This window comes from Pristis pectinata, chromosome 3 (assembly GCF_009764475.1).
Source record: "Pristis pectinata isolate sPriPec2 chromosome 3, sPriPec2.1.pri, whole genome shotgun sequence".
Lineage (NCBI taxonomy): Eukaryota > Metazoa > Chordata > Chondrichthyes > Rhinopristiformes > Pristidae > Pristis > Pristis pectinata.
Genome location: NC_067407.1, coordinates 135,803,964 through 135,817,130, shown reverse-complemented (window position 1 = coordinate 135,817,130; position 13,167 = coordinate 135,803,964). Strand labels below are relative to the sequence as shown.

General features: G+C 47.0%; 2 protein-coding genes across 2 annotated transcripts in view; both read left to right on the top strand.

Annotated features, from left to right (window-relative positions):
* perp (p53 apoptosis effector related to pmp22) overlaps positions 1-10,214 on the top strand; it is a 32,096-nt gene extending 21,882 nt beyond the window's left edge. Inside the window, exons 2-3 of the mRNA XM_052013115.1 lie at positions 7,359-7,496; positions 9,352-10,214. Of these exons, the coding sequence (XP_051869075.1) occupies positions 7,359-7,496; positions 9,352-9,566 (353 nt within the window). The 3' untranslated portion in view covers positions 9,567-10,214. The remainder of the gene's footprint in view (positions 1-7,358; positions 7,497-9,351) is intronic.
* Positions 1-13,167, top strand: part of LOC127568883 (keratinocyte-associated protein 3) — a 440,350-nt gene that overhangs the window by 131,171 nt on the left and 296,012 nt on the right. The gene's annotated exons all lie outside the window — the stretch shown is intronic.

Below are 13,167 nucleotides of genomic sequence, written 5' to 3'. Positions count from 1 at the left end.
CTTTTACTAACAATGTTTCCCAGTGATATAAAAAGACTTGTATTTGTATAGCACCTTTCACCTCAAAACATCCCAATGTGTTTTATGACCAATAGGAAAAGTCTCTGGGATTGTAGACACTGCTTAAATGTCAGAAAAGTGGTAGTGAGTTTACACACAGCAAACTCCCACAATATGATAAAGACCACATGGTCTATTTTACTGATGTTGTTTGAGGTGTAAAACATTGGCCAAGGCAACAAAATAACTTTCCAGTTGCTCTTCGACGTAACATCATTTTATCTGAGTGGATTGCCCATGGACTGGTGTGGATTGGTGGATGCACTACGTTTATTTGTGGGGAGACTCTTACTGATAGTCCAAAACACTTACTTCTGATGGTCACTCACATAAACGTCCACAGATATTCCATTGCTCTCCGAGATGGTGCCCAGTGGGGGTGGGGTGCACTCTTGTAGACTCCCAGTGGTGTAGTTAAGCTGAGTAACCTTCCCATTTAACCTGGTGACAGACAACTTATATTTTAACTAATTGAGTACACTTAGAGTCATAGAGTCATACACACTGAGGCCAAGGTGTGGCAGTAATTGTAACGAGCAGAGTAATAAGTGGGCAGGGCAGAGGGAAGGGCAAGCTTAATCAGCAGATATTGCTTAGATGGTGCGATGTTTAAGATTAAAGCAAAATATATTTGAGAAGATTTGAAAAAACTCTGGAGCTCAGTGTTTTTGAGGTTTGGCAGTGAACCAGCAAACACAGCTGAGAAGAAACAAAGGTTCACAGTCCTTGTAGTGTTGAGTAACTGATATCCCAGTAACGTCACGTACAGTTAGACCTGCAAAGCGTCTGTCCATTGTGACTATGGAACATACCACCATCCAGCAGACATTTGCAGGGATACAGATATTAGATATTTATTTATTAGTCACATGTACATCAAAGCACACAGTGAAATTCATCTTTTTGAGTTACTGAGACTGTGCTGGGGGCAGCCTGCAAGTGTCGCCACGCTTCCGGCGCCAACATAGCATGCCCAGAACTTCCTAACCTGTACGTCTGTTGGAATGTGAAACATAGAAACATAGAAAACCTACAGCACAATTCAGGCCCTTCGGCCCACAAAGCTGTGCCGAACATGTCCCTACCCTAGAAATTACTAGGCTTACCTATAGTATTTTTCTCAGCTCCATGTATCTATCCAACAGTCTCTTAAAAGACCCTATCGTATCCGCCTCCACACCGTTGCCGGCAGCCCATTGCATGCACTCACCACTCTCTGAGTAAAAAACTCACCCCTGACATCTCCTCTATACATACTCCCCAGCACCTTAAATCTGTGTCCTCTTGTGGCAACCATTTCAGCCCTGGGGAAAGGCCTCTGACTATCTACTCAATCAATGCCTCTCATCATTTTATATACCTCTGTCAGGTCCCCCCTCATCCTCTGTCGCTCCAGGGAGAAAAGGCCGAGTTCCCCCAACCTGCTTTCATAAGGCATGCTCTGCAATCCAGGCAGCATCCTTGTAAATATCCTCTGCACCCTCTCTATGGCTTCCACATCCTTCGTGTAGTGAGGCGACCAGAACCGAGCACTGTACTCCAAGTGGGGTTTGACCAGGGTCCTATATAGCTGTAACAATACCTCGGCTCCTAAATTCAATTCCCTGATTGATGAAGGACAATACACCATATGCCTTCTTAGCCACAGAGTCAACCTGTACAGTTGCTTTGAGCGTCCTATGGACTCGGACCCCAAGATCCCTCTGATCCTTCACACTGCCAAGAGTCCTACCATTAATACTATATTCTGCCATCACATTTGACCTATCAAAATAAACTACATCACACTTATCTGGGTTGAACTGTATCTGCCACTTCTCAGCCCAGCTTTGCATCCTGTCTATGTCCCGCTGTAACCTCTGACAACCCTCTATACTATCCACTACACCTCCAACCTTTGTGTCATCCGCAAACTTACTAACCTATCCCTCCACTTCCTCATCCAGGTCATTTATAAAAATCACAAAGAGTAAGGGTCCCAGGACAGATCCCTGAGGTACACCACTGGTCACCAACCTCCATGCAGAATACGACCCTTCAACAACCACCCTTTGCCTTCTGTGGGCCAGCCAGTTCTGGATCCACACTGCAATGTCCCCTTGGATCCCATGCCTCCTTACTTTCTCAATAAGCCTTGCATGAGGTACCTTATCAAATGCCTTGCTGAAATCCATATACACTACATCTACTGCTCTCCCTTCATCGATGTGTTTGGTCACTTCCTCAAAAAATTCAATCAGGCTCGTAAGGCAGGACCTGCCCTTGACAAAGCCATGCTGACTATTCCTAATCATAGTATACCTCTCCAAATGTTCATAAATCCTGCCTCTCAGGATCTTCTCCATCAGTTTACCAACGACTGAGGTAAGACTCACTGGTCTATAATTTGCTGGGCTATCTCTACTCTCTTTCTTGAATAAGGGAACAACATCTGTAACCCTACAATCTTCTGGGACCTCTCCCGTTTCCATTGATGATGCAAGGATCATCGCCAGAGACTCCGCAATCTCCTCCCTCGCCTCCCACAGCAACCTGGGGTACATCTCATCCGGTCCCGGTGACTTATCCAACTTGATGCTTTCCAAAAGTTTCAGCACCTCCTCTTTCCTCATATCTACATGCTCAAGCTTTTCATCCTGCTGCAAGTCCTCACTACAATGCCCCAGATCTTTTTCCGTAGTGAATACTGATGTAAAGTATTCATTAAGTACCTCTGCTATTTCTTCCGGATCCATACACACTTTCCCACTGCTGCACTTGATAGGCCCTATTCTTTCGCATCTTATCCTCTTGCTCTTCACATACTTGTAGAATGCCTTGGGGTTTTCCTTAATCCTGCCCGCCAAGGCCTTCTCATGTCCCCTTCTGGATCTCCTAATTTCCTTCTTAAGCTCCTTCCTATTAGCCTTATACTCTTCCAGATCTCTAACATTACCCAGCTCTCTGTACCTTTTGTAAGCTTTTCTTTTCCTTTTGACTAGATTCATTATAGCCTTTGTACACCACGGTTCCTGTATACTCTCGTGATTCCCGTCTCATTGGAACATGCCTATGCAGAACTCCACACAAATATCCCCTGAATATTTGCCACATTTCTTCCGTACTTTTCCCTGAGAACACCTGTTCCCAATTTAAGCTTCCAGTTTTCTGCCTGAGAGCCTCATAATTCCCTTTACTCCAACTAAACGCCTTTCTAGTCTGTCTGTTCCTATCTCTCTCCAATGCTATCGTAAAGGAGATAGAATTATGATCACTATCTCCAAAATGTTCACCCACTGAGAGATCTGACACCTGACCAGGTTCATTTCCCAATACCAAATCAAGCACAGCCTCTCCTCTTGTAGACTTATCTACATAGTGTCAAGAATCCTTCCTGAACACAGTTAACAAACTCCATCCCATCTACACCCCTCACTGTATGGAGATGCCAATCGATGTTTGGGAAATTAAAATCTCCCATCACAACAACTATTATTATCACACCTTTCTAGAATCTGCTTCCCTATCTGCTCCTCGATATCCCTATTACTATTGGGTGGCCTATAATAAACACCCAGTAAAGTTATTGACCCTTTCCTGTTCCTAACCTCCACCCACAGAGACTCCGTAGACAGTCCCTCCATTACGTCCACCTTTTCTGCAGCCGTGACACTATCTCTGATCAACAGTGCCACTCCCCCACCTCTTCTGCCTCCCTCCCTGTCCTTTCTGAAACATTTAAACCCGGCACTTGAAGTAACCATTCCAGTCCCTGAGCCATCCAAGTCTCTGTAATGGCCACCACATCGTATCTCCAAGTATTTATCCAAGCTCTAAGCTCATCATGTGGGAGGAAACTCGAGCACCCGGAGGAAACCCACGCAGACACACGGGGAGAACGTACAAACTCCTTACAGACAGTAGCAGGAATTGAACCCAGGTTCATGGAAACAGACACACTAAGTCTGCACTCACAACCAACCACCCATTTTACACTAATCCTACCCCAAACCATTTTATTCTCCCCACAGTCTCATCAACTCCCCCCAGGTTTCTACTGCTCAGCTACACACTGGGGGCAATGTACAGCGGCTGATTAACCCACCAACCCACACATCTTTGGATCGTGGGTGGAAACCAGAGCTCCCAGAATGGTCATGGGTAGAACGTGCAAACTCCACACAGACAGCACCGGAGGTCAGGAGCGAACCCGCGACACTGGAGCCGTGAGGCAGCGGCTCTACCGGCTGCACCACCCTTTCACCCAAACTTTGAGAGGTAGTGTCTTGCCTCCTGTTTGCAGAACGATGGCTTGCAGTGACTCACTTTCTAAGTGAAGTATAATCCTCCATTACCAAAACAGCTACATCAACTGCTGCTAGAAGGTCACCAACTCGGTGAAAGACGCCCTTTGGTCTGCCCGAAACTTGTTGGTCTCCCAGCGCTGTGAGATGTCTGTAGGGGAATGCTGCTGACTGGCACATTCCAGGCTGCAGGAGTACGTGCTGAGGGACACACGGAAGCTGGGTGCAGCCAACGCAAGGGCTTGGTGGGGAAGGATGACAGTTTAAGGTTCTTCTGCCACAGGACAGGGAGAGAAAGCTCCTTAAATACTGTAAATATGGGATTGGGGTAGCATCCCAGGGAGCCACACGAGTGGCATCGGTGCTGTGTTTTTTAATATAAAAAGGTAAACCTAATGATTGATCCGTACACGAATGTAAAGGTTTGCACTGTTTTGTTGTTGTATATAGTTTGTTTTTTATGATGAATAAAGTTTATTTTGGTTAAAAAGAAGTTCCCCCAGTAAGAGTGGGTTAACATTGCTGTTGGGTCCCGGTGATATAATTGAAGGGAGGCGATGCGGGGGGGCGGGGGATTACCACCCACCCACAGTCTATAGTCTGTAAGGATCCAATGTGAAAGACTCTGGCTGGTTCCATTGCACTCCTTATGGGCTGGACCAACAGAGGGAAACCAATCCCATTGGTCGTAGTTCAGTGGACAGCTCGATTGCTTCTAGGTCAAAAGATATGAGGCTCTTTTCCAAAGACTAGTGTGGAAAAAGGTCAGTTGACAGTATCAGTGAAAGTGTCCTGACTGGTTGCATCATGGTCTGGGACGGCAACTCAAATGTGCAGGAACGTAAGAAGCTGCAGAGAGTAGTGGACTCAGCCCAATGCATCACAGGCACATCCCTCCCCACCACCAGGAGTATCTACAGGAGGTGCTGCCTCAAGAAGGCAACATCCATCATCAAAGATCCCCACCATCCAGGCTATGCTACCTTCTCACAGCTACCATCGGGCAGGAGGTACAGAAGCCTGAAGTCCCACACCACCAGGTTCAAGAACAGCTACTTCCCTTCAACAATTCGGTTCTTGAACCAACCTGCACAACCCTAATCACTACCTCAGTACAGCAACATTATGGCCACTTTGACCACTTTCCACTACAATGGACTTTGTTTTTTGTTCTAGATGTGTTCTTTCTTTTATAATTGTGTACAATTTATATGGGTAGTTTATGTTTTTCTTATGAATGTTGCGTACCTGGTGCTGTGTGCCTGTGATGCTGCTGTGAAGTAAGTTTTTCATTGCAGCTGTGCATGTGACAATAAACTCAACTGTGACTAGTGCATGTAGAAGGGGTGCTGCATTACTGGAGCTGACCATTTGCCTTGGTTTAATGCAACACCTCGAATAATCTCTGCTACATGCACTAGTTGTCAACTCTTGAATGGATGTATGAGCCCATGGTAAGTGAGTGGAGTTCTCCCCTCTGGCAAGGCCCCACATCGCCTCCCTTCAATTATATCACCGGGACCCAACACTCTTACTGGGGGAACTTTTTTTAAACCAAAATAAACTTTATTCATCATAAAAAAAACTATATACAGCAACAAAACAGTGCAAACCTTTACATTCGTGTACGGATCAATCACTAGTGTTACTTTTTTATATAAAAAACACAGCACCGATGCCACTCGTGTGGCTCCCTGGGATGCTACCCCAGTCCCATATTTACAGTATTTAAGGAGCTTTCTCTCCCTGTCCTGTGGCAGAAGAACCCTAAGCTGTCGTCCTTCTCCACCAAGCCCTTGCGTTGGCTGCCTGGTTCTCTCTCTATCTGATCATTTCCATCATTGCTGTCTTGTGGGAGCTTCCTGTGCAGCATTTGGCTGCTACCTTTTCTGTTACACAGTGACTGACCATGAGACATTCATCACAGATATGCTGGGAGTAGTGCTTCAGAATGTCTTTCCATCAGAACTAAATCGATTATGTCATCAATACCTTGTGCAGAAAGAGGAGCAAACCATATTTTTTTGGGGCCATTTGTTGTTCAGGGAAGATTAATCGGGTTTTCTGGAAGTGAGTGGGAAGGGCAGGGTGTCATTCTATCTGCCTCATCCCCAGGAGCAGAAGTAGATGTGAGAGTGGATTATTGTGTGAGATCAGACACTAAGTCTGCAAGCCCAGGCTTGTGAGAAGAACATGTTTTTGTCTCACATCTCTCAAGGTGAGCTCGGCCACTCTCACAGACACTGGGGTTGCAAAGTGAAGACGTACAGAGGTTGCCAGCAACAGGGAGGGTGTCCATAAGTCAGGCATTCATAACCCAGGGACAGCCTGTGAAAGAAAACTCTCCGTGAGCAAAATTGTGCAGATGCCGTAACACTGAAATAAAAATACTCAGCAGGTCAGGCAGCATCTGTGGAAAGAGGAACAGGGTTGATGTTTCAGGTCGATAATCTTTCAAACCTTGAACTCTGTGTCTGGTGTAGAGAGACTGGAAAAGGTACATGCACCATTCACAGGGAGTCGTCACTGCTACGTTTCATCCGCCGTGTGGTTTACATTAAGTACCGCTGGAAAAGTAATGTTTAAGCCTGCATAAATTAATGTCGTGTGGGGTTTCCTCTCAGTGAAGGTACGGGGTGCTGTTGATTCATGTGGACAGGTACCATTACTCCTCATAGCTGACCATTTTTTCTGGTGAGCCAAGGCACGGCTATTCAACTGTTGGGGCATCTCAACAAAGTCCAACTCGGTCCTCTCCTGACCACCCCACCTATAGCTGGCATGTCGTGGGGGAGGTTGGGTGGAGGTGGTGGTGAGAGAGGGGCAACTTTCACACCTGAGATCGGCAGTTTGTTTTATCCCCCCCCCATTAGAGGCCAGTCTCCTGCTCTCTGCTCCATCCACTTTAACCCACGACTCTCCAGTATTTTGAACCGATTAAGTTGCCTGAATCTACTTTAAAGTCATTACCAAAGCTTCCAGTCAACATTTTCTCCTTCCTTTTCATTGTTTCAGGCTGGGCACAGACAACCGCCGCCCTGATGATTATTGGCTGTATACTGTTGATCATTTGCTTCATTCTGTCCATCCTGGCCTTGTGTAAAGAGCAACCAGGCCTGCTGAGACTGATTGGATTCCTCCTCTTCATTGCTGGTAAGAGTTTACTCTTTATCTGTACTGGGAAAGTCCCACTGTCCCTTTCTCTCTCAACCACACCAAGTATTTCTGTCCCCGTAACCAGTGCTCTCTGTAACCTGAACACACTGCACCCTTCATACACACTCCCCTGCCTCATAACCCAGGAGCCACCCCACCACGATCACTCCTGTACTTCCTCTCCAAATGGGTAGTGCATGGTCCAGGCCCACATTTCCCTGCCTGCCATTCCCAGCGATTCCAACATCTTCCTTGGGATAAACCACAAGCAGCTCCGTGTCCCCCGTCGGGTAAACAGACACGAGCATTGGGAAAAGTAGATCGGATTATGAGAGGCACAGAGCAGTCAGGTTCTTTTGCAATGTACAAAAAGTGCTGGAGGAACTCAGCGGGTCAGGCAGCATCTATGGAGGGAAATAAACAGTCAACGTTTCAGGCCGAGACCCTTCATCAGGACTGGAAAAGAAGAGGGCAGAAGCCGGAATAAGAAGGTGGGGGGGGAGGAGCGCACGCAGGCAGGGGAGAGGTGAGTCCAGGTGAGAGGGGGGAAGGTAGGTGGGTGGGGGAGGGGGGGGAAGATGTAATAAGCTGAGAGGTGACAGGTAGAAGAGGCAAAGGGCTGAAGAAGGAATCCGGTGGGAGAGGGCAGTGGACCATGGAATAAAGGATGGGGGAGGGGAGGGGAGGAGAGGAGAGGGGCAGGTCATCAAGGCAGTGGAAGGGAGCCATGGGAATAAGGGAAGACAAAAGAGTTGGGGGGGGGGGGGGGGGGGGGGGGAGAAAAAGGGGTTACCAGAAGTTAGAGAAATCGATGTTGAGGCCATCAGGTTGGAGACTCCCAAGGCGGAATATGAGGCGTTGTTCCTCCAACCTGCGTCAGGCCTCGACGTGGCAGAAGAGGAGGCCGCGGATAGACATGTCGGTCTGGGAGTGGGATGTAGAGTTGAAGTGGACTCACCTATCACCTGCCAGCCTGTGCTCCCCCCCCCTCCCCCTCCCCTGACCTTCTCATTTCCGGCTTCTGCCCTCTTCCTTTCCAGTCCTGGAGGCCGTGGACAGACGTGTCAGTGGGATGTGGAATTGAAGTGGGTGGCCACCAGGAGGTCAGAATCCTTTGTCCATGGTAGAGGGCATAGGTTTAAGGTGAGAGTTTTAAAGGAGATCTGAGGGGCGCTTTTTTCTGGGAATCGCTGCCAGAGGAGGTGGTGAAATTGGGACACAGTCACTACATTTACGAGACATTGAGGCAGACACTTAAATAGGCAAAGCATAGAGCAATACGATTCTAATGCGGGCAAATGGGATTAGTGTAGATGAGCAAAAAGGCCGGCATGGACGAGGTGGGCCGAAGGGCCTGTTTCTGTGCTGTACGACTCTTTGAGTCAATGACTCTAAAGAGCAGCAACATCTTTGCCGTTTTCGAAATGGGAAGGTGCGTGGGATGTGCCCCACCGCTGACCCCAGAACAGAGGTCGGTGACTTTGACTTCCCCAAGGACAAGAGACCGACCTCCAGCAGGATCCGAACAGGCCACAAACTATGTGCCCACTTGCAATGGTAAAGGACCCTAAGAGTCAGAAACCACAGCCAATTTCACAGGCAACCTGCCCATCAGGATAAATGCGTAACGTCCTAATTTAGTTTCTGCAAAGTAGCCCATGTCAGTCAGTCACACTGGTGTTTGCCTGTGTCCATCTCCCACTATTTACCTCCTCGTTTGATGATTGGCACAAGCGACGGGTCAAAGTGCAAAGGTCGCTTTCGCCAGCATTGCCCCAGCAACCTAGCCCCTCACCTCGTCGTAAGGAAGGCTTCCAGTTGAACGCTGAATTGTTTCTCTCTCGCTCTCCAGTCCTGGTCCAGTTCATCGGTCTGGTCACCTACCCGGTCAAGTTCACCGATGTCCTGATCCAAAGCGGCTCCTACGAGTACAGCTGGAGCTACGGGCTGGGCTGGGGCGCCACCATCCTGATGATCGGGTGTGGAATCTTCTTCTGCTGCCTTCCCAAGTACGAGGACGAACTGTACGGTCTGACCAAGCCTTACTACATCTACGAGAGCGCCTGATTATGGCCGGCAATAAGGACTTGCTTCCAAGTCACTCTGCTGGACGTCGATGCCTTGTTCCTGTGTCCGTGGGCTCTTTCAAAATGCAAAACAAAGACTTTAAGATTCTTGCACATTTTATTAGCCATAGCAACTGAATCTCACTTGTATATTAAGGTAGTTCGCTTCAAGTAGGTGGGTGTGAGGAGAAACAAGGCAAATGGAAACTTAATGTTGAGGGAGATAACAAATGTAACATTTAACACCAAATGCAATCGGTATCTTGGCTGAACCTAAATATTGAACTTGTACCCTCTGTCTCTTCCCCTTCTGGCATCTACTTCAAGTAAATATGCATTACGGTCTGGAATTGGAGTGCTGTAACAGTTGGTAGCAGGAGAATTTGGATTTTGGGGGAGGTGAGAGATTATTGTAATATAAATACTATGGATTGGGATATAATGGGGATTATCACAGTGAGAAAGTGCAGAGTGGATTCATTTTTAAAAGACCTAATATATGTATTGGATGATGAATACTGATGCTTTATATGTTTAAATGACCAAAAGGAATTTGTGTTACTCATTCAATTTTGGGGCCGGGGAGAAAGTTTCTTAAAGTCGTATTGTACAAAAAGAACTAGCATTTTATTAAACAGTCTACAAATTACTCACTGATTTTGTTTTATTTTCTTTCTGGAATATGGAGCAGTGTTCTTCCCTTTTAGGAAAAGAGGAGGTCAGGGAAATTGTTAATTAATTCAGAATTTAAGATATTTATTTATTAGTCACATGTACATCGAAATGCAGTGAAATGAGTCTCTGCATTGCTGAGAATGTGCCGGGGGCAGCCCGCAAGTGTCGCCACTCTTCCAGCGCCAACAGAGCAATGTCCACAGCTCCTAATCAGTACGTCTTTGGAATGTGGGTGGAAACCCACGCAGTCACGGGGAGAACGTACAAACTCCTTACAGACAGCGGCCAGAATTGAACCCAGGTCACTGGCGCTGTAATAGCATTACGCTAACTGCTACACTATTCGTTTTACTAGGGGGTCTGCATAAAACAGGTCCCTCGGGCAGCATCAGTAACCAATGAACACAGGTCAAAGATACAGGTGACAGAAATTTGACCTTATGGAATTCACAAATCACTCCCAAAAATTTGAGTTACCAAATAAAATTCAAATGGAATTTGTGTGGGGAGAAAAAGTAAATAAATTCAACTCAATACAAAATTTTGTTTTTCAACTAACATTTCTTGACCCATGAACAGATGAAGTGGCTTTGCATTACGGAAAATTGTGATACAGCCCGTTTTCTAGGAACGCAACCCCACTTTTAGCCCATAAGGAACCCGAGGACAATGGAGACTTACTTCATGCAGTGAGTCATTGTCGTCATAAAAGAATATACGAACAAGAAACGGATAGGGGTCTTGGGCGCTCACTGTTCAATAAGTTAAACCTACTTTGCTGTCTGATCCCCACATCCTCTGATTCCTCATGAATCTGCCCAATGACTGATCAGGCACAGAGCTTGATGCAAAGAAAGATTCAAACCTCCCGATTGAAGAAATTTCTCCTCTCAGTTCCAAATGGCCCTCATCTTGAGAATAACACCTTCAAGTTATAGACCCTCTAGCCTTTTGCTACTCATTCGATCAACCCCCCCCCCCCTCAGAATTTTACAAGATTAAAATACTTTATTAGTCACATGAACATCGAAACACAGTGAAAGGCATCTTTTGCGTAGAGTGTGCTGGGGGGCAGCCCGCATGTGCCGCCACGCTTCCAGCGCCAACATAGCATGCCCACAACTTCCTAACCCGTACATCTTTGGAATATGGGAGGAAACCGGAGCACCCAGAGGAAACCCACGCGGACATGGGGAGAACGTACAAACTCCCTACGGACCGGGGCCAGAATTGCACCCAGGTTGCTGGCACTGTAATAGCGTTACACTAACTGCTACACTACCGTGATATGTTCCAGTTTTGTTTTTAAATTCCAGTGTGTACAGGTCATTGTTGCTCAACATCATCACAAGAAATCGATCTGGTACATCTACACTACACTGACTCCCAAGTCAAATATACTTTTCCTTGGATCTGTAGACAAAACCTGGATCCAATAATCCAGGTGTGATTGCACCAAAGCCTTGGGGAAGGTCTTTCCACCTCTTGTCTGCCAACTGCCTTTACAGTAGTGTTCACCTTTCTAATTCTTTGCTATACCTGCATGTGTTCCCCAGAGCACACCACCAGGCTTCACTTGTTTAACCCCATTTAAAAATCAAATGACCTGTTTCTCCATTCTCCGCACCAAAACTAACAGATGGCATAGCTGGTAGACCCACTGCCTCACAGCGCCATCAACTCAGGTTCGATCCTGATCTCGGCTGCTGTCTGTGAGGAGTTTGCACATTGTCCCCGTGACCACGTGGGTTGCCAATGGGTGCTCCGGTTTCCTCCCACATCCCAAAGACGTGCAAGTTGGCCAAAGTATATTATTCATATTGTAGGTGGGGGATAGAATCTGTGGAGGAAGTGGGTGCTTGATGGTCAGTACACAGGGTCTGGATGTGTGCAGGAGGATCTGGGTAGATCAGGAGGAAAGAGGGGCAGAGTTTACCAGAAGTTGGAGAATTCACTGCTCAAGCTGTTGGGTTGTAGACTACCCAGGGGGAATATGAGGGGGCTGTTCCTCTAGTTTGTGTTCAGCCTCACTTCACCCTGGCAGTGGAGGAGGCAGAGGACAGATAGGTCGGTGCGGGAATGGGGAGGGGAATTAAAATGGCTGGAAGCTGGGAGCTCCAGAAAGCCATGGTGGACAGAGCGCAGGTGCTGGGCAAAGTGGTGGAAAGATGAGGTATTGTTCATCGTGCTTGCATTGGGCTTGAGAGTTAACGTTTGGTCCCTTGCAGTCCAGAGAAATTGTATTGGTCAACAGCAGAAAAATTGAACAAGTATTTTGTTTCTTTCGTTGTAGAAGGCAGCAGGGAAAACTTGCCATAACTCCTCCCAGACTGGCACAGCTGGTGTGCTGTGTGAAGCTCCGGTCACCACAATGCAAAGGGGATGTGGTTGCACTGGAGAGGGCTCAGGAAATTTACCAGGGATGGAGCAAATCAGTTGTAAGGAGAGATTGGATAGGCTGGGTTCATAGAACACTACAGCACCGTACAAGCCCTTTGGCCCCACAATGTTGTGCCGACATTTTATCCTGCTCTAAGATCTATCTAACCCTTCCCTCCCACATAGCCCCCCATTTCTCTATCATTCATGTGTCTATCTAAGAGTCTCTTAAAATGTCCCTAATGTATCTGCCCCCACAACCTCTGCCGGCAGTGCGTTCCATGCACCCACCACTCTGTGTAAAAAACTTACCCGACATCCCCCTTATACCTTCCTCTAATCACCTTAAAATTATTCCCCCTTGTGTTAGCCATTGTCGCCTTGGGAAAAAGTCTGACTGTTCACCTGATCTATGCCTCTTATCATCTTGCACACCTCTATCAAGTCACCTCTCATCCTCCTTCTGTCCACAGCTAGCTCACTCAACCTATCCTCAAGACATGCTCTCCAATCCAGGCAGCATCCTGGCAAATCTCCTCTGCACCCTC